Below are 23338 nucleotides of genomic sequence, written 5' to 3' on the forward strand. Positions count from 1 at the left end.
TTCTTCGGCCGAGCCGCCCAATCAGGGGCCAGACGCTAGTCCCGATATGGAAGAGCAGTAGATAAAGACGTGCTTATGTCATCCATGGCCGGCCCGGGTTTCGGAGTTACCAAAAAGGGAAGATCGCAAGGCCTCACATACACATAGTAAAGACGAAGATGGTGAAGACGACGAAGAAGACGGTGAGGAAAAGGGATAGATACCCGGGATGTTGATGGCGAGAAGACGAGAATCAGGGGCCAGACCGAAGGCGTTGGCCCGGTGGCTGATCTAGCAGGTTGGTTGGACAGCTAGTCGGCTTCTTCGGTGCTTGGTGCTTGCTTGGTCTCCATGGCATGTAATTGCACGCCCTTTGACGCCGGAAGGTCCATAACGGACAGAGAAACGAGATACTAATTGTCTATACATAGTAATCTCTTTAAGGGATTTTCTAAGACGACCTATAGCAGTTTTATGCTCTTACTCAAGGGTTTTTGTAAAGGTTAGCCGTATAACATTTTACGGGTGGAACTAGTTTACTCGGATTGGATCTTTTGACCTTGGGTCATTGCTTTGGGAATCGTATGATATTAGGACTATGGGTACTTTCGATGCCTTTCAGACTTCGTTAAAACTGCCATCTAGCAAGCCAACGTTCCATCGACGCCGTATCCACAGCGTGCAACCCGCCACGGCCCGGCTACATTCCATCGTGCGTGCTGTTTCAAACCGCACTTTTATTTTCCCCTCCTGCATTTCCTCGAAGAACTCGAGTAGCTTCACGGATGGATATTGGTCGATCTGTTCGCGTGTCGTTGCTCCGATGTTTCTCAGTGCTTGCACCCAGTCGCGGAATTCGACAGGCTCGAGGTCCATGGCGTTATCACGCTGTTTTTGATAAAACCCTCGGATTACGTGGACCATGTCCTTCCACTCTGCGACCTGAGGGTTAACGAGGTTGAAGCAATCCGGTGGCGTGCTGCTGTCGTCCGGAGTGAGGAGTGAGACGGTGATGTCAAGGATTGCTTGCGCTGCTATGTCTATTGGAACCCAGTCGATCGTATCCTCGGTTCCTAGTGGCCGTGGAATTTTGCCCAAGGCTTTCGATGTTGCGATAAGGGAAGGCACCCATTCTATAAGTGGTGGCTTACTGTCAATAATGAAAGGCCCTGGCGGCGGCTAGTACCATGTATATGGGGTGTATATATTGACTTGCCTGGCTTGTTCCACACTCCTCCCGTTTCTATGGGCCCGCTTAGCTGTCCAACACGGATAATTGCTGATCGAGCGCCAGACAATCTCGCCGCTTTTCTTAATATACAGCTCGCCACATGTTTCGACTCACCGTAACCCTGCTTCAGGGGCAAACTGTTGTCTTCCTGAAACTCTTCTGGGACTTTCGGACAGTCATGGCCCTTATCCCCGGTAGAGCGCACAGCCGGTCAGTTGCCTATACTTGCGATGGATGACACAAATACGACGTGCGGGTTGTACCGTGCTGAGATGGCGAAATCTACACAGTGCCTCGTTCCAGCAATAGCACTAGCTTCGAAGTATTCAAGGCTGTTGTTGAAGTTGACGGGCCAGGCGTTGTGGATGAATACATCAACCACTTGCTGCAGCTCTTGGTATTTTGTCGACGACATACCGAAGCGGTCGCGGCTGAAGTCGGCCGTGATGAACTCAACCTTAGAAGCAAAGCCAACCAAACTCATCCCACGATTGCGGAAGCTTTGTTTCTGGCTTGACACCGCGTCCGCAGAGCGGTTTAGGCAGTAAATACGCACGAAATTTGGGCTAGAAAGGAGGTAGTGAAGCAGGTAGGTGCCTAGAGAGCCCGTGGATCCGGTTAAAATAGCGACATGCTTGAGTGGTTGGATTTTTCGTACTCCAGCTGGGCTCGAATCGGCTTTACGTAGCGATTTCGTGTGTCTGTGTATCATGGCAGACATCATCTCTTCCCGAGACAATGCACTTTCCGCGATACCCTGAGCGAGATAGTCGCCACCATTTAGGGCCTGCATGATCACCTCGCATAGCCGATCGATGCTTGGATTCCCATAAATAACTCGAGGTGGGCATATGTTTCTGCCATTTGACTTTCTGTGGAATATACGATTGAGCTCATTGCTAAGCTGGAGAATCTGTAAAGAGTTGGCCCCAAGGTGGAAGATATCCGTCGTATCCTGGAGTTCCCCCTGAATCGGGTGCAACATGGCTCGGAAAGTCTCCCGAAGAAGTGATTTGACCGCTGTACTGTTAGCTTGACCGTGGAATTCAGCGACACCGACGTCGTTAGAAACCTTTTCCTTCGCATAGAGTTGGTCAATTTCGGCTTGATAGAGCTGGTAGGTGGCCTGGCGCATGATTGAGCCCTTTGATGTGAATATGAAGGGTTTTTCAGGCGTTGCCAGTACTACCATCGATTTCCAAACCTTTGCGTGAGTTGGACACTGTGCATTGGCATTTTCTATCCACGGCCAGACATGGTCGATGAATTCCCTTGGGCCCACTGTCAGCTGCTTGGGTTGTGGCTCGATAATAAGGCCAGCCTGAAATCTTTCAGAGCCAATAATAAGGGCACTTCTAACCCCCGGATGGCTTTCCATAGATTTCTCAAAGGACAGAGGGTTCAACTTCTCCCCGTTGCTTAATGTCACCATACTATCAGCCCGTCCTGCGTACCTCCACATCCCAGGTTTAGTAGGATGTTTTTCGAAGAGGTCCTTTGTTCTCCATTCTGATAGTCCGGGATAATTGTAGAAAACCATTTGGTTTTCTCGGTTAAATGTCTGCTTCATGACTAGCTCAAAAAGACCATCCATTGCTGTTTCCATAGCAATCCCACATTCGTTACTCCATTCGAAATACTCCCAGTCTTCCGGGAGTAGTGGAATATAACTTGGAACGTGACGCATCTCAGTGCTGCCGATACCAGCCTGTAGGTTGGTCACCTTCGAAACTATATCACCGCATTGGCGAGATAAAGGGGCGCCACCATAGAACGTGTATTCGAGCGTCGACAAAATCTCTAGGCCATTGGGGGTATTAGAGATGTCTTCGAGCACAGAGGGCGCAAACGCTGCGGTGGACGGCTTTGTCTCGTTTATCGCTAACATCATGAGCTCCGCAGTCACAGGTTGCCCTGCTGGGAGAAGGACTAAAGGTCCCTGATGATAAATCGCACGGGCGAGTGAGATAATCCCCATTATATGGAAGAAGGGCATCATCGAAACCATGAGTTTGGGGGTGAACAGCTCATCGTGCATATAACGCCGGCCTTCTGGTGCTGGCATTTCTTTGATACTTGTAATCACGGCCAGGGCACCTGCTTTAATGTACACAGGCTTCGGTAAGCCGGTTGTCCCACTTGAATGAAGGATTGATGCCGTTTTATGCTCCTTGTGTAGGAAGCGGTCCTTATACAGAGTATCTCCGGGGTCTGACTGCAGATATTCGAGATCTGGTACTTGGAATGTCTTTAGCGACGTGGATTTAGCGGACAAACCATGAACCTGCTTATGAAATTCCCGACAATATAAAAACTCCTGGCATTTGGTTGAGCTGAGTAAAGACAATTGGCCTTCATTGGAATTCCGTGGGGACGTCAATAGAGCCTTGTATAGTTAAGATTTAGTTAGCACAAAAATTCCTCGAAAGGGGCTCCTGCTTCTCAAGGGCTTACGTTATATCCCGTTTTCATTGCTGCTAATATGAATATCGGGTATCTGATATCATTTATGGCCATATACGCCACTGGCTCGTTCTCCATTGCGGGGCCCAGATGCGCCTCAATCCAGTGCGACATGGTGCTGACATATTTTGCAAGCTGCAACCACGTTATGTTATGCCACGCTATCTCAGCATCCGACGATACAGGTATTTTGGCGAAGAGGCCCCCGGGTCTCGAGGCTGCGAGCCGGTCAATCTCTGTCGTTAGAGATCTCATTTCTGAAGGGTAGGGTGCGCAATGCGACATTGGCTCTACAGCAGCAGCTTCAGAGAAACTACTTGGTATTGCTTGGTTTGACGAACACACACCATGGTTAATAGTTAGGGTGGGCCCTGCTCTTAAGAGCAGCGCACGACTCGCACACCACTAACTACATTTGTGTAGGTGTAGTTACGGAGTACTGGAGATATGCCCCATAGGTCATTGAGGCTACGAATCCCTCTCCGGGCTGAAGCAATAAGAACCCAGTGTTGCGACCAGAAATAAAGTAGAAGGTTACGTTGCGGGCCGGGACCCGAACCGCAGGGAACGAGTGAGTTAGCGGCTCCATAATAACTCTAAACGTCGGTACTTCGGCCGAAGCCGTGGCATAACTAATTAGGGTGATCGGATTGAACAAAGAAATGGAAAGAATTATAAATAGACGACACCACCACAGCGTTTCTGAACCCATATTTTATTTTCATTGCTCCTCACGCGATTTCCACACGCTTGAGACTCATAGCTAGGGCTTCCATTAACTTGTTAACCATCAAAATGCCAACCCAGAGCGACCTCACCATCGATGCCGCCAAGTTTCATCCAAGCAATGTCACCGAGGAAGTAAAGAAAGTGAATGAATTTATTGAAACCGTGACTAAGAATGGACCGAAGTGGCATGAAGTAGGGGTAGAGAAATATCGGCAGATGCGAGAAACAGGCGAAACACCACTACCAGTACCAGTCTATCTCCCAGATGCTATTGACGCAACTTTGCCATCAAGAGACGCTGGCCGTGATATTCCTTTACGCGTGTTTAAGCCGGAAAATGGTCTTCCAAGCAAGGGCATCTTTCTCCATTTTCACGGAGGAGGGTTCGTATTAGGGACTCACAAACAGTAAGCCCCTTTATAGTAAGCCAATATAGAGAAGGTCCTTATAACTAATATACTACACTCAAGTTCGGATACCCCTTTGAAGATGTATGCCAATAAATGCCAGCTTACTGCCATCTCAGTTGGTTATCGCCTCGCGCCGGAAGACCCCTACCCGGCCGGTATAAATGATTGCATTGATGCTGCAGAGTACCTCGTTGACCATGCAGAGAGGGGCTACGGAGCAAAGCTAACTCTTATGGGCGGGGAATCATCTGGTGGCTGTCTAGCGGCATTAACTGCATTTTCGCTTATGCGCTCACGTCCAAAACATCAACTCACGGGCCTCATCTTTCCGTATCCCTGGCTCGATATTTCTCTAGGTTTACCAAAAGTGACCTCATTTACCAAGCCGCTGGTGATCAATTATACGGCGATGCAGCAATTTGCCGACGCTTACGCCCCTAATATGAGTATAGAAGACAGAAGGCACCCTCAGCTCTCACCGCTATACGAGGATATACAGAGTCTGGCTTTAGAATCGCCTAGCTTATCACTCCCACCAGCACTATTCCTGTGTGGAACAGAAGACCCATTGCTGGATGATACCCTTCTCATGAGTATAAAATGGACAATAGCAGGGGGAGAGTCTGTTCTAAAGATTTATCCAGGATCCCCTCACGGATTCAACGCTTTCGCAGGGACCAAGGCGGCCGAGGATGGTAAGGCTATCATTCTTCAGTTTATGCAGGAGAAGCTAGACGCCGCAGCCCAGACGCAGGGGAGTTGAAAATACCAAGTTATATTGGTTGGCATGTTTTCTTGTTTTTATTCAGTTGGCGAACGTTTGTACTTACTGCAATAGTTAATGCTGTTAGGCTGCATCAACATCAACTGAACATCGCCAGGAGCTATTCTATAAATAAACTCTTTGAATGGAACTGTGCATGCGTAGCATTTGGAGGCCTCGATAACCCTTTTCATATTCTAGAATAACTTTAACAAAAGCTCCGACAACCCACTTTGGACTAGAAAAGGTTAAAAAACAGTGCTTTCTATTCTCTCACACAAGTAGTTAGGTAAAATCTGAGTCTGTTATTCCATATCAAACCCGATAGATAGGATCATACTAAAGTTTACGTAGAGTATCGTTCGCTGGAACAGCGAGTGGGCGGTTTCTTACAAGTAGTTAACTGCTACAGCGGGCCCAGTCCTCCTTGATCAAGTCGCTTGCACGCTCTGCCACGGCATATACAGTTGCCTGAATATTGCCTACTATGTAGTGTAATCATGGGTAGAACGCTAGCATCAATGACACGAACATTCTTAGTACCATGAACGACTAGACGATCGTTCACCACCCCTCCCAAATCTTTAGGCATCATCGCGCAGGTACAAGAGGGATGATAAGTTGTCCACAGCCTCTCTTTTGTAACCTGTTTCGCGATTTCTATGTCCGCAAGATTGCAAGCAAGCGAAGGAAGGCGGCCGCCTTTCAAAAGTCGTTTTATCTCCTGCTGGTTGATGATGTTCTCAATGAACTGTGTCCCAGGGACGAGAATCTCCATATCTAGTGGATGAGACAAGTAACCAGGATCGATCGTAGGGCTAGCCATTGGGCCACTACTTCCAATGTGGACACTACCGCGAGATAATGGATGGTTAAGGCCAACCATCACTGAAGTATAATTTTCAGGGCGCTGCTGGCTGTATGCCAGGTTTATGGGGGTCTTTCCTCCTGGTCGAATATTCATCTGACTTGGCATCAAGCCGTAATAAGACGTCGACTCAAGACATACTGGAAAGGAGATCGTACCTTTTTCCCTCTCAGACGGAGCCCTCCGTTAAAAAAATATCACCGATAGGTCGAGTTTAGCCTAAGGATGCGTCGTCAATGAACACTGCACTGCCGAGTGGAGAGTAAGAGGAAGATCAAGAAAGATTGCAAGAGGTCTATCAATTCGTATCCCAAGACCTGTTTCGAAAGGCTGATGCATTGATTCGCTGTCAGACTAAGCCTTGTATGTCTACATCGTGCTGTACTATGTAGTACTCTGCACAGTCTGGTCCAAGAGTTTGGCGACGATGGCATCATTTGGAGTCCTTGTATTCGCCTGCAGCCCGTATCTCGACGGCAGGGATCTATGTAAAGAGATAGAAGGGCAGAGAGGAGAGATATATGTAGGCACTCAAGAAACAGGGGTATTTGGGCAATCCAAAAAGTGTTCTTCTATCTTAGGGTTAACAATACAAATCTAGGTGTATAGTTAACTCAAAAAATGAGAGCGGTGTCTCAGCAACTGTTTTCGCAAAAAGGTGTCATCCAGTGACTCTTTCTATTTCCCTATCCACCTCTGTTTCCATATATTGGCACACCGAACTCTGGGGTAAACGGTTCCCCAAACTGTATACTATCCAAAAATTCCCGACATTTAGTGATATGTGGCTCGTACTGGCTCGTCGAGTCCTTAAAGGCATTCATAGCGCTATAGATCGTTTTAAGAGAAAGTCGGATCTCGCGGCTAGTGTTGTGATTATTCAGTCCAGTGCTTTTTTTCCAGTTTTCTAACACGCGGAGTTGGATATTAGCAGCTAATGCGAGAGGCGGCATAATGAATAGGCTCATTTCTTTGTATATCGGGGCCTATAGGGTGCGAATAAGGTTATTAGTTAGTAGTAAAACAGGGGAGGGTGCTTTATATCTGTATAAGTTACCTGGCTTGCACTTAGTACATCAGCTTGTAGAAGTACATCACACATAGAGTTGGCGGCTGAGATACCTATCTTTTCACTTTCGCCAATGATTGGACCAAGGAAAGATGCCTTCTGTACATTAAGTATAGCAGCATTATAGAGGGCAATCCGAACCCCGAAGACGATGATAAGAGTAAGCACACATAGTGGGGTATCTGGCCCTTTAAGCAAGGTGGATGATGATAAGTAGGTAAGGATAGTGTTGATTGTAGTATCGATCCGTTCGTGGACGAGGCAGAAATTGTAATCTCTTGCACCGGTTCTAGCAACGTTTGCTTCTGTCATGCGTTGGTGTTGGTGAGCGGACGAGAGGAGTTTCATCGCAAGAACTAACAAGGAGAAGGGCTGAAGATTCTCAATCGTCGATTGTGTGGCTGCGTCTCTAATAAAAGTGCCTTGATCAGATTCTGCCGTGGCGAGTTTAGAAGGCAGCACGGTATGTATCTAGCACTGGAATCAACGACGAAGAACGTCCCATGAAGAGTGACAGCTTGAGCTCATTGTAAAGACTTACCTCATCTATCGCAATTGGTTCCCAGCCAGGGCATCGGGTAGATGCGTGACACTTTATCAGGAATGCGATCCAAAATGTACGCTTCATCTCCTCGAGTCTGACAGGGCTGAGAACTCCGTCCTTGTCTGTTCGGGCATCGTAACCACCCAGTTTATCATATCCTAGTAAACTTAACAGGCGCGATAGTCGCGCAGTGGTTATCAGTGCCGTTGCCTCCCTGGCATGCGTAAATTCAAATCGAGCCACGAGTATTAAAGCTTGCACGGTCTCCAGGCTCAACAATGAAGAGCTGTCTGTTTGCGTTTCGGCCATTTCAAGATGGAACCTCGCAGCAACATAGCACTGCTGTTGAAGATGTTGTGAGTTTTCACAAGTATTGGCTCCAGCCATGCCCACCGCATACCGCAGCGCCTGACCTTGGTGAGTGTTTACGCTCAATGTGGACTGTAAAGGTTCCATTTGGCCAATCAATTGCAAATGCTTTTGCACGAGATCATAATATGCTTGGAAGCTTCGTTATATCCTGTTAGATTAAAGAATTCCAACCTGTATCGATAGGTGATACTTACAGGCTTTGCATCGTCTCTTCAGATATCTGGCCAACGTTCAATAATATCTCAGGGCTTGGGCAGTATGGCGCAGTCATCCTAGTAGATGGCGAATCTGTCTTCAGCTCCGGCAGCGATGGGCCATCAAAAAATCCGTCCATGGAGTCAAAATCAGTAGTAGCATCCTCCCTGTGGTATAGTTACAACAGTTTCAGTCTTGGTGTCTCTCGCCGGTGTATAATAGGCCGCAAATAAAAGCATGGGCATACCATGATCCAAAGTCCAAAGGAACATCCCCTAGATCGATATCGTTTGATAGCCCACGAGAGAGGTTTGAAAACTCCGATAAGGACCCTAATTCAGTGTCTTTTGAAAACAAAACTCCTCGTTCCTGAAGCATTGACTCCGCTTGCGCTATCATCGTCGTCTTAGATATTCTATATTTCAAAGTCCCGATTCGCATCTCAACAGGGTTGCTTACCTAGACGTGCGTGGAGGCTCCGCAGTGCGGAGTTAAACTTGGCGGCCTCTCCACCTGTAGATGGATATGTGCATTTCTGGCCCCCTTTAAGGGTTTTCTTGCACCGTCCACATTCTGGTTTCCCTCGATCGCAGCGCACTTTGCGTTCACGACACATGTCGCATGTTGTCCGTCTTGACTGGGCCACGCTGAACGGGAATGGCGAAATATTGGTAGAGGTCACTGTACCATCAGACGAAGCCATGGTTAACAACTGGTGCCAAACGAAAACTTAAAAAAAGATGTGGTTGTAGACAAGACTTTGGTTAAAACCACTTCTCTTGGGCAATCGGCTGGAGGTTTTTGATACTCGAGGTTTTCCGGCTGAATACACGGTGGCATAAGTACCGCATCGACGTGAGGAGAAAAATGTTGGGCCGCGAGAAAGCATGCACTGTCTTGACTGCTCAGTAGCCTTGCGGCATCCTATGCGTTGGAGTATGGGGTAGTACTATGCATAAGCTGGGTCGACTGTGGAGTATAGGTATAAATAATTACGTGAATGCTGATGGCCAAGAGGAGTATAGTTCGGGTAGGGGGACCATCCTCCAGCAGAGATCGAAGCACACGCAAGCGTAAGCCCCTATCTTTGCGTCTATGTTAATCTGTGATCTGTGAACTAACTAACGGAGAAAGGGCCCAACACTCCAGGCATTTAGCCTTGACACATAAGTATCTCATACTCCGAGCTACTGTACGGACATAGTTCTGTGCTCCAAAAACCCCTGTGGGCTGTAGAGTACAAGTTAAGAGACAACCCCCGCATGCCCGCGACCAGACAAGCGACCAGACAAGGCTGGCTAGCAAGAGGGCCATATTAGCGATGGAGGCCGCCTCTGTCCGCAAACACGCATCAGCCTTCTTCTTGAATAGTACTGTAATGGTGGCTCTGAGATCCTGCAAATCCATTAGATCGGTCAGACTTGTTCCATTCGATGGGGAGGTAATTCTGGCCGAGCATCCAGCATGGTCAGCGCGATGCATCGAGGCCGTCCGTTAGGCGGAGCTCTAGTCTGGCCAAAGTGACGGAGATAGAGCGAATGTTGTGAACTGAATGCTACAGCACCGGTTTAGCGGTTAGTGAGCGAGTCATGCTGGGAGGCTGCGAGCCTCAGTGGCATGGGGTGTATTGGTTAATAGTACGGAGTATGTAGGGCCATGTGGTTTAACGGTATATGCATAAGAGAGAGATCTCGCAACGCTACATCCTGCGGGCCAAATAGTAAAGCTTATACACCGCTTTCTAATAAGCCTTATCTTGCTAATATATATATACTATTAACTAACCTTTAGTGGTTACTTCTAATCTATCTACTATGTATGGTAAGGAGAGGACTCCAACATGTGAGTTGTGATATTACTACGTATTATAATCCTTCACTGGCTCTTTTGATTGGCAGAGAGTGATAAGAGACGTGCAGGGATGGGTGAAACCTCCTCGCTCTTGTCTTACTCAGGGGTGATTCCATAGTAGAGCAGCGCAGCCTGCCTCCCACCATTCCAGGCCTAGGGGATTTTATCTCCCCTTTATTATGATAGGTAATAACCCGCCCCTTACGTAAGATATTCTCGTCGAGTATCGTACGCAAGGGCTGGTCAACTGGTGCTGGACGCTGAAACATAGGGGAACTCTTTCGAACCAGCAAACATATATAAGGTTGGCCAAACGGGCCGGTGGAGCAGGCAGCTCATCTTCGCGCTATATATAGGAATGGCGTATGGGTACTATGGAGTATTATATCTCCAGCTGGCACAGCATTGAACCGCGGAGAGTTCATCCGCCATGATCTTCGTGATTTTCACTATATACATACATATAATAGTCCAGTGAGCAACGGCCATGAAGCCGGTGAATCAGGATACGGATACTCTGGGGGCAAAGTTCCATCCATGCATGCACTTACTTACACTTCAAGGGACCGAGGCATTTGTGACAGCCAGCCAACGTGTTGTTTCACCTTTCTCCCGCCCGTCAAGAAACGGGGGACCGGCAGCCTGCCTGTTAGCGCCCTTGCAGTGGGCCATCAACCGCATTCCAGGCCCAAGGAAAAAAAAAAAAATATTATTTCTTGTCCTTGATCCTCCCAGCGCTCGATTCACTCCCTTTCTTTTCCCCTTTCCCTTCCTCGCATTTCTCTCCTTTTCAAGCGTTGCGATATATTTGCTTCCCTCGTTATATACCGCAAAACGTTCTGTCCTTCATTTTTTAGTACGGTTGTTTATACAAAATTGATCTTGTTTCTATCGTTTAATTTTGACACCCTCGTTTTTCTATGGATGATAATTCAACATGAGTGACGAGATAACCCACAATCAGGAGCCGGCTCCTCACACTCTTCGAGCTCAGAGCAAAGCGTCCAGTATGGAGACCAAATGTGAACCGTCAAAGACCGGTCAATCCACTCCTTCAAAGATCACTCCTCGACCTACATACATCAGCAGTGCTGCAGCAGCCTCGGATCTCAAGCTGCCTCAGCAGATGCTGTCCAAGAGGAACACCATCGATATCAATGACTATTTTGTCGGTAGCCTTGTTTCTTCTCTTGTTTCTCCAGCTACGGAATATACCCGGCTAATGGCTTGTCGGTTGAGTAGAAAGGACCCAGAAACCTCGACAGACATTCGAAATGGCCTCTGTTCCTCCGGGTACATGGCAGTGTCATGCCGCGAATGATTATCCCTTTGATAGTGATGACTTGCTGGTCAACCCTCATCACCTGCGCCACCCACCTGGGGGGTGTTCCTCGTATGTTTAGCTCGTAAGATCTATACATGTAAAGAACTATACCTAACCTTTTTGCTAGTGGGCATTGATTCGACCCTTCTTACTGTTCTGGGTTTCGTCGTTGGTCTCGCGCTCTCTCTCCGAAGCTCGACTGCATATGAACGGTACGGCCCTTGGTAGGCTGCATACTAGAGTGTGGCTAACATGTTCGCATCTAGTTACGGTGAAGGTCGCAAGTACTGGGCATCCCTGATGCAAAACTCTCGTAACCTGGCCCGTATCATCTGGATTCACAAGACTGAGCGCGAAGGCGAAGAGGGGAAGGAGGATATCATCTCCAAACTGTGCGTTCGACCCATTCACTTCTCTACCCCTTTTTACCGCTCACTAACACGTTGTTAGGACGGGGATAAACCTCATCGTGGCTTTTGCCGTCGCCTTGAAACATAAGTTGCGTTTTGAGCCTGGAAATGGCTATGAAGATATATCCGGCCTGATTGACCACCTGGATACCTTTGCCAAAGCAGCCAGCGACCCAAATGGGCCTCCAGGGAAGAAACCAGGCACGCTGAAGGCTATCGGCCAGTACTTGAGTGTTCCAATGGCCATGTCGAACCCACGGAAGCAGATCAAGCGCTCCGACAAGCCGTTGGGAAACTTGCCGGTCGAGATTCTCAACTATCTCTCTTCCTACATTCACGAGTCGTTGGTAAACGGCACCATCCCTATGCCTGTGCATCAGTCTCAAGCCGGTATGTAGTCCTTGCTGTCACTCATTGTTGCTTGTTTATAAGATGCTAAGTGTAACGTAGGTGCTTGTCTAAATGCCTTGGAAGAGGTCATGACCGGCAACGAGCGTGTGCTAAACACCCCTCTCCCGCTCGCCTACACTATCTTGATTTCTCAAATCACATGGATCTATGTTATTGCCTTGCCTTTCCAGCTTGTCAACAAACTCGAATGGGTCACCATCCCAGGAACCATCGGTAAGTTTCCTTACCATCAAGTATCTTTTCAATGTTTCGTCATACTGATATTATTCCAGCTGCCACCTACATCATCCACGGCATTGCCTCCATCTGTGCTGAAATTGAAAACCCCTTCGGTGACGACGTCAACGATCTTCCGCTTGATATGTTCTGCCAACAGCTCGCCGCTGATCTTGACATCATCACCTCCACCCCTCCAGCGAATGCTGACGATTTCATCAACCGCGAAGACAACTATGTTCTTTACCCGCTGAGCAAGAGCAGCGTTAACATGTGGAAGGACCGTAGCGTGGAGGATATCCGCGCTGCTCTCAAGGCCAAGGCCACACTTACACCTGCCAGGCTCAACGAGGCCGGATCGAGAGATCTAGCGCTGGCCATCAAGGGCCAGGATGAATCCATTGCATGATTGTATTCCTAGACACGACGCGATTCGACAGTGATAAGAGGCGTGGTAGAGTTGCTCCCTCGCTCCCTTTATGCATATTATACACCCTGTTGACAAAAAGCCCTTTATCAGTCAACTATCATTTTTTTTTGGCACTCCTTATTGGTTTAAATACTGTCATTCCTAATTACCTACGCCGTCTCATTCGGTATCAGCGTGTTGCTGTCATATTTTCTTCTTTTTTGGCTGATAGCGTGGGAGTTGTATCTTGTTTGATTTTTCGATTTGTTCTTGTGGGTTATTTCTGCTTATATACATTGAAACAAAAAGTATGCCAGACAGCTTCTAGACAAGGTAGCGAACATGTCGGTTCCTGGAATTTGCAATCAACCTTCCATAGGATTATCCTGTCGAGGAATCAATCAGACCATTCTCTCCTTTTTTACCTTCCAGTTGACCGGCGTACAAGTAGGATGCTTCTCGAGTCTCACGACGCTATGACCTGATGGAGCGTGATATTATCGTAACCACATGTCTATTAATCAATAGTACTTATCAAGCCCATTATTTCATCTCTCAAGGAATAAATAACTCCTTCCCACTGCCTCCAACCAGCGCACCGAGGCGAGAGCCCCTCGCAACAACCCTTAATGCTACATCCGTTGATCCAGGCCCGGATTCAGAACCAATCCACGAGCTCATCGCAGCAGATGCGGCAGCAGCATCATCGTACGGAAGTCGAATCCACAGATACCTTGCATTCCTCTGGTTCGCCTTGCTGGCTATCTTCAGTATATCAATAGGTATAGCCGTGCCCGAGAGGCCAAGATACTGAGAAAGAGCTGCAGATAAATAAGTTTTTGCCGTGAGAGGGTCAAGCGCCGGTGCTTTAGTTATTGAATCGGAAGCCGCAGTGACTCTATTGGTATTGACGTCTTGAATTAGTTCATTTTGTGTTCTATTTTTGATGTTGTCCTGCCTATTGATCAATTGACTTGCTATCGTGGGATTATTCATACAATTCAAGGTGGAGATATGCCCATTGTGGCCGCCGCGAAGTCAGCGTGACCAACGTCTCTGCAGAGGTAGACTTGCGCTTCCTCTTCTTTTCACTCATGATTTCATTAATGTTATGAACGGGTATCGTGTGTCTTCCTCAGGCAGACTGTACATAGTAGTTCTGTTAGTTCAGTCGATCTGAGCTCGTCATGTATCTGAAAGTGAGTATTATGATTAGTTAATCGTAGTTTCTTGGCATAAGCAAAAACCTTCATAAAACTTCGGGCTCTGCTAAACACAACTCCACGGCCACAGGGGATGGGAAACAGAACTCCCCGTCCGCTCAGCTGTACTTAAACGACTTGCTGGTCGGTTAGTAGTTTGGTGGCCAACCACTAGCGAACTCCGAACTGTCGTATGTTTTTATATTTTGCTCTTATGCTCCTCCTTTTTACTGCGATTCATCATGGTTGTCGTCGTCGTTAGTTTTATTGTGTTGGTTGTCTATGCAAATTACATAATCATAACTATATAAATCACGTGATATAACACTTGGCCGTCGCCGCAAAGGGAAAGATATCAACAATCCAACTACAAGCCTCAACTTCCAAACCGTTCAACTAGATATTGAATTATATCTAGGGATATATGGCCTGCATCACATACCCATAGTTCATGTCATTTATTTCTAAGACAGGCAACCTGTCTGATACTATATCTATATGGCCCCCTTCCTCATAGATCTAATTCCTCGCTGTCTACAACACCTATCACACTTCCGATGGCTCTATATCGATGAAATTTGACTCTATACTAAGCGATAGAGTTTATATCCAGCAGATTCTTTACCCGCCACCCTTTTTTTGTCTCCGCTTTTGCTCTCTGGTTGGGGTTAGGGTGGCTGGCGTCTCGGAGAATATTGTGCAGGACAGTATAAATATGCGTTAAACAAGCTATTTATGCAAGCTAGCGGAGAATAAAATGTTTAAACAGATCTCAACAGATGAGTGGGTCCGCACTAGATATCAGCTGTGCCTTGATATCAAGTCAGGCTCCTATTGTTTGTAACTTGTGAGAGGGAAAAGAGGACCTCAACGAAGCTCTCAATCGGATGATATAAAGTCTACCTATTCGTCCTTTTTCTTTGATGGAAATTTTTCTGCGCACCCCCTCCTCTTAGCCTGGTTTACCTCCCCAGCCTCCTTTTCTATCAGGTTCTCTCAGGATGGAGCCCCTTTTTCAGTATCTATTTCTTCGTCTTCTTACTCCTCTATACCCTCTTCTTCTTCACCCTTATCCTTTTCACGAAACTGGTTCTTTTACAAATTCGCTGAAACACCGATATCAACTCGCCACAAGCACATCTCTTCATCAAACAGACAAGCTTCAAGTCTTAGACTTCGAGATTGAAGAGCTCATACTCTGTTCTTATCAGTCAATTTCACTCCCCCCTTTTCAATTCAGATATTCCTGAGCAAGAGAACCAGTCTCTCGAAGCTGGCTTCAATTTTACCTACCTTCTTTTTCAATTGATTCATTCTAGCCTGTGGCTAGCTCACACATAAAAAACCGTTGGACAAGAAAACAAAAGGGCAAAAGCTGACTGCCAGAATGGCCTACTTCCAAGGATTAGCCATGGGCGGATTTGAAATGGCAATGGGCATGGCAGCGGCAGGCCCGCCACCACCCAACCCACCTGGTTCAGGTTATAGCAATGTACCTATGTCTCGACCTATCATCATCCAAAATGAGACAGACGAGGAGAATGCAGAAGACAGTGAGTATATTGTCAAGAACACAGGGCTCAGGGTCATATTTATGGACTGAACTGTTCGCTAATGAAATTGCAGTAGAGGAAAACCAAGATATTGCGGCTTTTGTGCCAGTCTCAACCACTCCATTTACATCTGCTGCTCTCACTACTTCCATTACTGTCGCCCTTCCAGCCATTGCAGCTTCTACGGCTACTCCAGCAATTCCCACCGTTCTCAATTCTGGAGAGAGAAGACCACCCAGGCAACCATGCAGAGCAGGCACCGACGACCCTGAAAATTACACTGATATCATCCCATCCCAAAGTTCATGGAGCTTTGATAACCTTCCAGATATCCTTTACGTATTCAGGGGCCCCGACAGGCCAAGAGGAAATCCCAACATCCCCTACAAACCTTCACCCTGGAAAAACAGTCCACCATTGAGATGCTTCTCTATCCTACCTGACAGGATATCAAGCAATGTTGAAGAGTTTCGTGTGGAAGCGTGGATGCGTATGGATAGACGAATTCAACTCCGTGATATAACCGATCGAATGAATCCAAAATTTCGAATTTTCGCGAACACTTTACAACAGCGTGGAGTGAGATTCCGACAGGCGTTCTCCATTGCATCTTGGGGTGTCTCGAGCAAACAAACCGACACCGCCATAGAGATCATTCGAGCCAAACTTATTAAAGCAAATGTTGATCTGAGTAAGAACACTACACGCGGTGTTACGCCAGGGTTAAAATTCCTAGATCAAGGAGAAACTGGTGGGAGGGTGCCTACTCCCAAACAGTATGCTAAACGTCCCGATACGACAATTCGACGAGGGATGGCCGCAGCGAACGTAGCACCGCGAAGCATCGGTCCAGCGCTAGCTCCGGTACTTAGAATACAAGCACCTACCCCAGCAATCACCCCTGAGACGAATGCAACGGCTACTGGAGCCCCAGTTATCCCCTCCTCAACTGCAACCGCATCCACATATCCGGCAACTCCAGCGATATCAACTTTGGCTGGCGGTTTGCCAACCCCAATCCCCTCACCAACTCCAACTCTGTCTGCCCAGGTACTCGTCAGAGCTGCAACGGATGCAATTGCAAACCCTCAAGCTCACTGTTACATGGCGCCAGTGGTCTCAGAGTCAGGCGAGATCGGAAGAGCCAGGGCGCCAGACATGGATGCAGCCAACGATATGTTGGAAAGTGCAATTGAAAATATACTCCAGAGACATACAAGAAACCCAGATTTCGAAAATGCCCTCCGTCAGACAAGTGTAATGCAAGAGTATCGCAGTCACTTTACACCAAGACCACCTCAGACACTCACCGAAGCTGGGGCTTATTTTAGAAGAGCAGATGCTATTCGGAGGCAGACAAATGGTATTAGAAGCCATGTGGCAGACACAGAGCCAGCCTTTACCCCAATGCCACAGCCTCTGCCTGCTTTGAATTCAGAGCACTATCTTCTTCGAAGAGTTCAGCGCATGCCTATTGGAGGCTCTGCAGCACCTCGAATTGAAAAGTCTGCGTCTCGCAGGAACTGTCAAATTCATCCCTCGCCTGCCCGAAAGCCCAATCAATGTAAGAACTTCCGCGAGGCTGTCAGAAATGTCAATGTCAACAGAATCTCTCAAGCCATTACCAGTGTTCATGCCAATAGCATCGCTCAACCTGCACAGCCAATGGAAGATATCCAAAGCTACGGCGGAAATCCAGGAGTCGATGACATTGAAATTATTGATATCAGCGACGATGAAGTTGTTGAACATCCACCTACATCTCCAATTCCCAAGCTCGAAGAGACAGACAATGCCCAGTACGAATTAGACGGGCTGGATCCCGCTACTGTACGCAGTATCGTGAACAGTACTGAGGCTAGAACTGAAACGGAGTTTCTTCAGCTTTGCGACCGATTCACCAATAGCACAAGAAACAATGTGGCGGACGAGAGCGTGCGCCAAACCGAAGACCTTACCGCCGAGTGCAATGATCTGCGAGAACGTGCTCTCCGAATAGCCGCACAGGAGCTCGATGACGCTGTGCGGGTTGAAGATGATATCGCAGAGGAGATAGACGCAACCCCCTCATTCGATGAGCTTATCAACATATATGAACATGAAGAAGAGGATGAGCTGGAACATCCAGGTGCTCAGGAGATGGGAAATGCACCAATTGAAGACCCTTATGAGCGAATTGCGGCTGAGATGCAACTCATAGCTAGCCAGCAAATGGACCAATTTTTGGGAATGAGCCCGGAACAACAGAACAGATTTCTAGCTGGATACCCAGGCGGCGAATGGGAATTATGAAGAATTAAAGTCGACAAGGAAAACGACAGCAATTGATTTGCCATCTCGAAAGGCTGGCCCTTTCGACGTGATCCTACCGATTAACCGATGAACTACCAATTCCCATGAGACAGGGGTCTACTACGATATTGAGATTGAAGAGATCAGAAATGTTTTTTTTTTTTGTTTCATGCCTGTAATTCAACAGATTGGACTTTTAGAAAGAAGGAGAAAGTAAATTGAAGGTAATAAGGGATGAAAAATGAGGAAAGGAGAAAAAAACGGATGCTAGATGGTTGGGATGGACGATGCATTTTGTTTTACTTTTACTGTCTTATGTTTTTTTGTCAAGTTAACTCAAGGTTGCAATTAAGTTACTTTTCTGCTTTGTCATCGATTCCTATGGACATCAGGGCTTTTTGTCCCTTGTGGTCCAACATTAATCAACATCAACATCAATCAGCTACAACTTCAACCTTAAGATTTAAGCTGACTTTATTTACAGCATACATCTATTAAATATGTGATTAAATCATAACCGGCCAATTCTTCAGTCTTAAATCCATTTATTCCAAGTTTACTCTAGTCTGTATAGCTGTTCTTTGAAACAGCCCAACTAAGGAGTGCTTGCTATGATACCCGAGTCATATATTGAACAAATGTTACTCTCTAGTGATATACTATCTAGAGATGAGACAGGCAAATGGTAGCAATTCAAGGCAGCTAGCTATCCTCAGGATTTCGAAGGCTGATGCGATGCCATATCACAACACTTATGCTAGTACACTGTAGTACTGCAGGCCTACGATATGGTTATATTCCCCATAACCTGGACACATAAACATAGCGAAGGCATCCAAATCTTCGGCATAAGTTATCTACGCCTCTTTATTATCCTTTTTACTTCTATTTTATAGACTAATAAGTGACTTTCATAGATACATCCACTGATACATAACCGTGATAAATGAGTATGGAACCCATCAGCTCTCTGTCAGAAAACCTAGCGGTGAAGAGATAAACCGTCCTTCTTGAAACGGTACTAATGAAGCAAATAATTACACCAGTGTTTTATCGTTGATCTTGCGTTGCTCTGCTTCTGTAAAAAACCCCTTTCTGCTTCCTACGAAAAAGTGACTATCACCCAATTCATCCCTTTTGCCTTTTAACCCTTCTATGCTTTTGGATGCCAAACTAGCAACAGCTTGGATAGCTATTAAAGACGGAAGCAACATGATCTCTGCACAGTCTGGTTAGTATACGCCCCTGAAGTGGTAGGCTTCGTCTAGAGACATATCATTATCCTTAAGACTGAGTCGTATTTTAGAGCCGTTTACTAACCAATGGTAGCTGAATTGTGTAGCAACAGAAGCTCATAACTTGTGCAGCCGTAAGTTGGCTTAATTTTCGAATCCGCGAGTATATGCGGCGAGACTAACGCATTGGATATAGATGATGGGCTCCCAGACATGTTTTACACCTACCTCCTCTCCTTTTCCGATTAGAGGCACCAATAAAGCCGCTTACTTCACCTACTATCCAGTATTTGGCCGAGGATAAAGCGGTCTCTTATGTCAAGGGTATTAACGCAATCAGAGACTTCCATTTTCTGCCACGATATATCTCCGTTCGCGTCCCAGGCTGGCTTCTGGAATATTGGATGAGGTCTGACCGTCGCCTTACCTATCGAGATATCAGGGCTCGTATGACGGCCCCGCCAGCCGATATCCCATCGGACAACGCGTTAAATATGCGTCGTGAACGTGAAGCGCGCCTGTCTCTTGGTCTATCCTGCTGGTCCGCATGCCGTGGAGACATAACCAGAACTGAGATGGAAAGGGTCGAACGCTGGTCTCAGCCTCAGGTATCGTTTAATACCACCATGGGTATTGAATACGCGACATCCGACCGCTCTAACTTCCATACTCCTGCCTGTCTTCTAATGAAGTGCCTGGATGGGATCTAACCTCATCGATACCCCTGGATACTTTCATGAACGGGAAAGAGGGGCCTCATCTACCCGGACAGCGTCTAACATCTACCATTCAACTCTCCGGTTGGAGGATGATCAATATCAACAAAATGAAGCCAGTTTTCCATCCGGAATAACCCTTCTCATCGCCTGAACACCAATACTGCCGAGGTCATGCATAGAAATAACCCTTTTCTTGGCTTCAAGGAGTCTGTTTCGTATTCAAGAATAGCAAATCAGCGGTCATTTGATGATTTCTTTTTAGCTGAGCTTGAATAAACCATTATAGGCATATTTATCAATTTCCTTTCCAATCATTTACTTGCACTGAGTAATGCTTGAAGGTATCAATGTTAACATCGGTTAATACCTCTGCCTTTCACCTTGTATTAAAGGAGGGCTGGCATTTTCTACTTTCGTCCCCCATTATTGCTTCAATATTTATTGGCAATTTTTCAATACACCCCTAGTTTCTAATCGAAAGCAGGCTTCATGCATTGGTTCGTTTTATGGCACCCCATCATCTAAATATGGGGCTTGGGGCAGTCATCGAAGATGGCTTCTTTTATTTTTGAAATCCTGCTTATAGACACCTCTGGAGCTTTCTATTAGCAGATTTTGTTCCTTGTTTTTACTTTTAATCCGATTGAACAATATATTCAACATAAAACAACGAGAAGAGAATGATACGCCCTTGCAGAGCGAAAGTAAATTTCTGATTTAACTTCATATCTAGTTCTATAAACATATTAAACAAGTAGTATGCTATCTAAGGAAGAGAACCCGGCAGCCACCCCACCCTCATCACTGTCTTTAGCCTTAGTTCTCATTAGCCAGCCGCCTTGCTTATTGTGCAATACCCGCCCATCATCGGCCCATAAAATTGTACCATACATGCCCAACTCTCCTATCACATCGCCGCTAAGGACCTGGCCATCGCTACGGAGGGCCACATTCTTAGCTGGGGGAGGCTGTATGAGCTCCATGAGTATCCAGCCTTTCCAGTCTTTTTCCGGTAGTGACTTGAGAAAAGGAGGTATCGCGTCACGATATACGTTGTTACCACCTCCTTCGCGTTGAGGTTTAAGAACGTGATATACAGCTGTTTCAGGGTTCAATGCGAGTTCCCGCCCACGACCCCCTTCAGCGAGATCATACTGAGGGGCAAAGGTAGCGCGTATTTTCTCTAGTAAGGCGGGTTCGGTGTCGGGCAGGAAACGAGTGAGATAATCCATTTCAGGTCCTCCGGTTTCCGTGGCCAAAATTTGTTGCACCTTCTTGCAGCCTGATAATTGGTTGAGGACCGTTGGACATTTGATGGCAGCTGAGCGCTCTATATGTGTTCGCGCTTTCCAGGCAGTGTCATCTGGGTAGTCCTGGGGCCCATATAGCGCCCGGAGATAGATCGTGGTAGCCTCGAACTGGGTAGAGGGGGAATAGCGTGGGGTATATATGATAGGGCGGGCAGGGTTTGATTCAGGTATGGATGTCAATTCTAGAATCTCATCGCTTGTGACCCGGAAGACGGGAATATTGTGTGACTGAGTGAGACAGGTCGCGAGCTCCATCTGATCGAAGAGGTTCCTTTCTCCAGCCTGAACTATAAACAGGATGCATAGCGGTAGTGGGTTTGGCGAAGACTTTGAAGGACCATATGCCTTGTGCGCAGCAGCAAGGCCTCCAGCAAGAGTAGGGACTGCAGAATTTTCTGGAGGCAGGTTCCCCTTAAAAGCGGGATGCGAGGGGTATACTATGGACTCTCCGGTTGGTGAGGACAAAAGAGAAGTATGCAATTGAGATACCAGGCTTGAAAGCCCTCCAAATGATGCTGCAATTGTGTTGAATTCAACTTGTTTTAACTGTGCTTCCTTGAAGGAGCCAGAGGAACCATAAACCATGTAGTCTGATCGAAACAAGCCGAGTGAGAGAGGTTGTACATATCCTTCACTTTTGACTGCTAAGTGAACTTTCCAGAGGCCAGAAACGAAGTCATCTACGTCGACGAGTCTGCCAAAGGAGAAGTATTTAATGACCGGCCTGCAGAACGGGGGATAGGTCAGGCTTACTCCTCGATTACCCCGCCCAGCCATTCTACATTTCCAGTTATTGAGGCATATAGCTGATTATATGTTGTCTGAACCGACACTGCAGACTCGTAGCATGGCCGGGGAAACAGGCTTGGGAAAAGGGTCACTGGGGCATTGGTCGCCAGCACTCCCTGGGGATCTGCCACACCCTGTATAAACGCCGGAGGAGGTCTAACGGTAAGGCTGTGGTGTATACACCAGTCCTTTATCGTAGCAACTAAATGTTGTTTCTGCTCTGGAGAGAGCTCTGGTGGATAAGAGGTGGAGAGATCCATTGAAAGCAGCGCAAACGTTTAGCCTTGGGCGATGTATGTGATTAGAACTGTGATACAGAGCTTTCTGAGCCTTCTCACTGAGCGGCCTAGTTAGCAGCCATTTTATATATTACGAAGCCGGAGGAAGTTGGAGGTTGAAGGTCGATGATGCGGCTTATCAATCAATTCATGAATCCCACAATTTGCCCCACGTTAATTTTCCCCTTAAGCCGAGGATTTACATGGGTATCACCGTAGCACCGCCTCTTTTACGATATTCATTATTAATTAATGCCAATTAACTAGTGTTCTTAAAGTTATAAATTAAGTATTATACACGGCGTCCGGCATCATGTTACGATCGGTAAGTAGTAGGAGTACCAAGACCGTGATGTTCATGTTACATACCTGATTCCCCCCTGTACCCATGGGAACGGCCGAAGAGCTCTGTCTCCGTCCTCTCTGCTGGCTTCAGACCTTGCCTAATCTCGCCTAACATGTCGGTAACAGGAGGAGAATCAAACGCCAAAGGAACCTCTCCGGCGCCACGCATATTAGTGAGTATTGCCTGCCATTAGAGCAGTGCATCAATAACGTGGTTATGGTCGTTAGGGTCACATAGACAGGGTGAAGTTCCATATTGCAATCGTCAGCCGAATAGACCGGAATCTCCGCACACAGTTGTTGTCAGAAGGGCTGATATGAATCCCAGAGCAGATGGCTCACTTCGCCGCCGGTTTCAGTTACGCCGTCTG

At 46.9% G+C, this 23338-nt stretch overlaps 8 protein-coding genes across 8 annotated transcripts; 4 read left to right on the forward strand and 4 right to left on the reverse strand.

Moving 5' to 3' along the window:
* Positions 1–597: 597 nt before the first annotated feature.
* On the reverse strand, positions 598–3928 carry MCYG_06878 (conserved hypothetical protein; the record flags this gene model as incomplete). Its single annotated transcript, XM_002844868.1, has 4 exons — positions 598–1112; positions 1166–1394; positions 1458–3596; positions 3665–3928. 4 exons carry the CDS (start codon positions 3926–3928, stop codon positions 598–600), a joined length of 3147 nt encoding a protein of 1048 aa, XP_002844914.1.
* A 540-nt stretch (positions 3929–4468) lies between these two features.
* Positions 4469–5575, forward strand: MCYG_06879 (alpha/beta hydrolase fold-3 domain-containing protein; the record flags this gene model as incomplete). Its single annotated transcript, XM_002844869.1, has 2 exons — positions 4469–4785; positions 4873–5575. The coding sequence occupies 2 exons, from the start codon at positions 4469–4471 to the stop codon at positions 5573–5575; spliced, it is 1020 nt and encodes a 339-aa protein (XP_002844915.1).
* A 399-nt stretch (positions 5576–5974) lies between these two features.
* MCYG_06880 (conserved hypothetical protein) lies at positions 5975–9326 on the reverse strand (the record flags this gene model as incomplete). The annotated part of the gene is made up of 8 exons (XM_002844870.1): positions 5975–6057; positions 6119–6583; positions 7162–7429; positions 7501–7611; positions 8054–8564; positions 8623–8790; positions 8871–9015; positions 9083–9326. 8 exons carry the CDS (start codon positions 9324–9326, stop codon positions 5975–5977), a joined length of 1995 nt encoding a protein of 664 aa, XP_002844916.1.
* A 2085-nt stretch (positions 9327–11411) lies between these two features.
* On the forward strand, positions 11412–13244 carry MCYG_06881 (domain membrane protein; the record flags this gene model as incomplete). The annotated part of the gene is made up of 7 exons (XM_002844871.1): positions 11412–11646; positions 11721–11867; positions 11926–12010; positions 12065–12190; positions 12249–12598; positions 12659–12832; positions 12892–13244. 7 exons carry the CDS (start codon positions 11412–11414, stop codon positions 13242–13244), a joined length of 1470 nt encoding a protein of 489 aa, XP_002844917.1.
* Positions 13245–13799: 555 nt separating this feature from the next.
* Positions 13800–14340, reverse strand: MCYG_06882 (conserved hypothetical protein; the record flags this gene model as incomplete). Its single annotated transcript, XM_002844872.1, has 2 exons — positions 13800–14202; positions 14243–14340. The coding sequence occupies 2 exons, from the start codon at positions 14338–14340 to the stop codon at positions 13800–13802; spliced, it is 501 nt and encodes a 166-aa protein (XP_002844918.1).
* Positions 14341–15857: 1517 nt separating this feature from the next.
* On the forward strand, positions 15858–18291 carry MCYG_06883 (conserved hypothetical protein; the record flags this gene model as incomplete). The annotated part of the gene is made up of 3 exons (XM_002844873.1): positions 15858–15999; positions 16076–16338; positions 16573–18291. 3 exons carry the CDS (start codon positions 15858–15860, stop codon positions 18289–18291), a joined length of 2124 nt encoding a protein of 707 aa, XP_002844919.1.
* Positions 18292–19503: 1212 nt separating this feature from the next.
* On the forward strand, positions 19504–20236 carry MCYG_06884 (conserved hypothetical protein; the record flags this gene model as incomplete). The annotated part of the gene is made up of 3 exons (XM_002844874.1): positions 19504–19522; positions 19634–19660; positions 19776–20236. The coding sequence occupies 3 exons, from the start codon at positions 19504–19506 to the stop codon at positions 20234–20236; spliced, it is 507 nt and encodes a 168-aa protein (XP_002844920.1).
* Positions 20237–20991: 755 nt separating this feature from the next.
* On the reverse strand, positions 20992–22604 carry MCYG_06885 (glutathione synthetase large chain; the record flags this gene model as incomplete). The annotated part of the gene is made up of 2 exons (XM_002844875.1): positions 20992–22249; positions 22309–22604. 2 exons carry the CDS (start codon positions 22602–22604, stop codon positions 20992–20994), a joined length of 1554 nt encoding a protein of 517 aa, XP_002844921.1.
* Positions 22605–23338: the final 734 nt, after the last annotated feature.

This window comes from Microsporum canis, genomic scaffold, assembly GCF_000151145.1.
Source record: "Microsporum canis CBS 113480 supercont1.6 genomic scaffold, whole genome shotgun sequence".
Classification (NCBI taxonomy): domain Eukaryota; kingdom Fungi; phylum Ascomycota; class Eurotiomycetes; order Onygenales; family Arthrodermataceae; genus Microsporum; species Microsporum canis.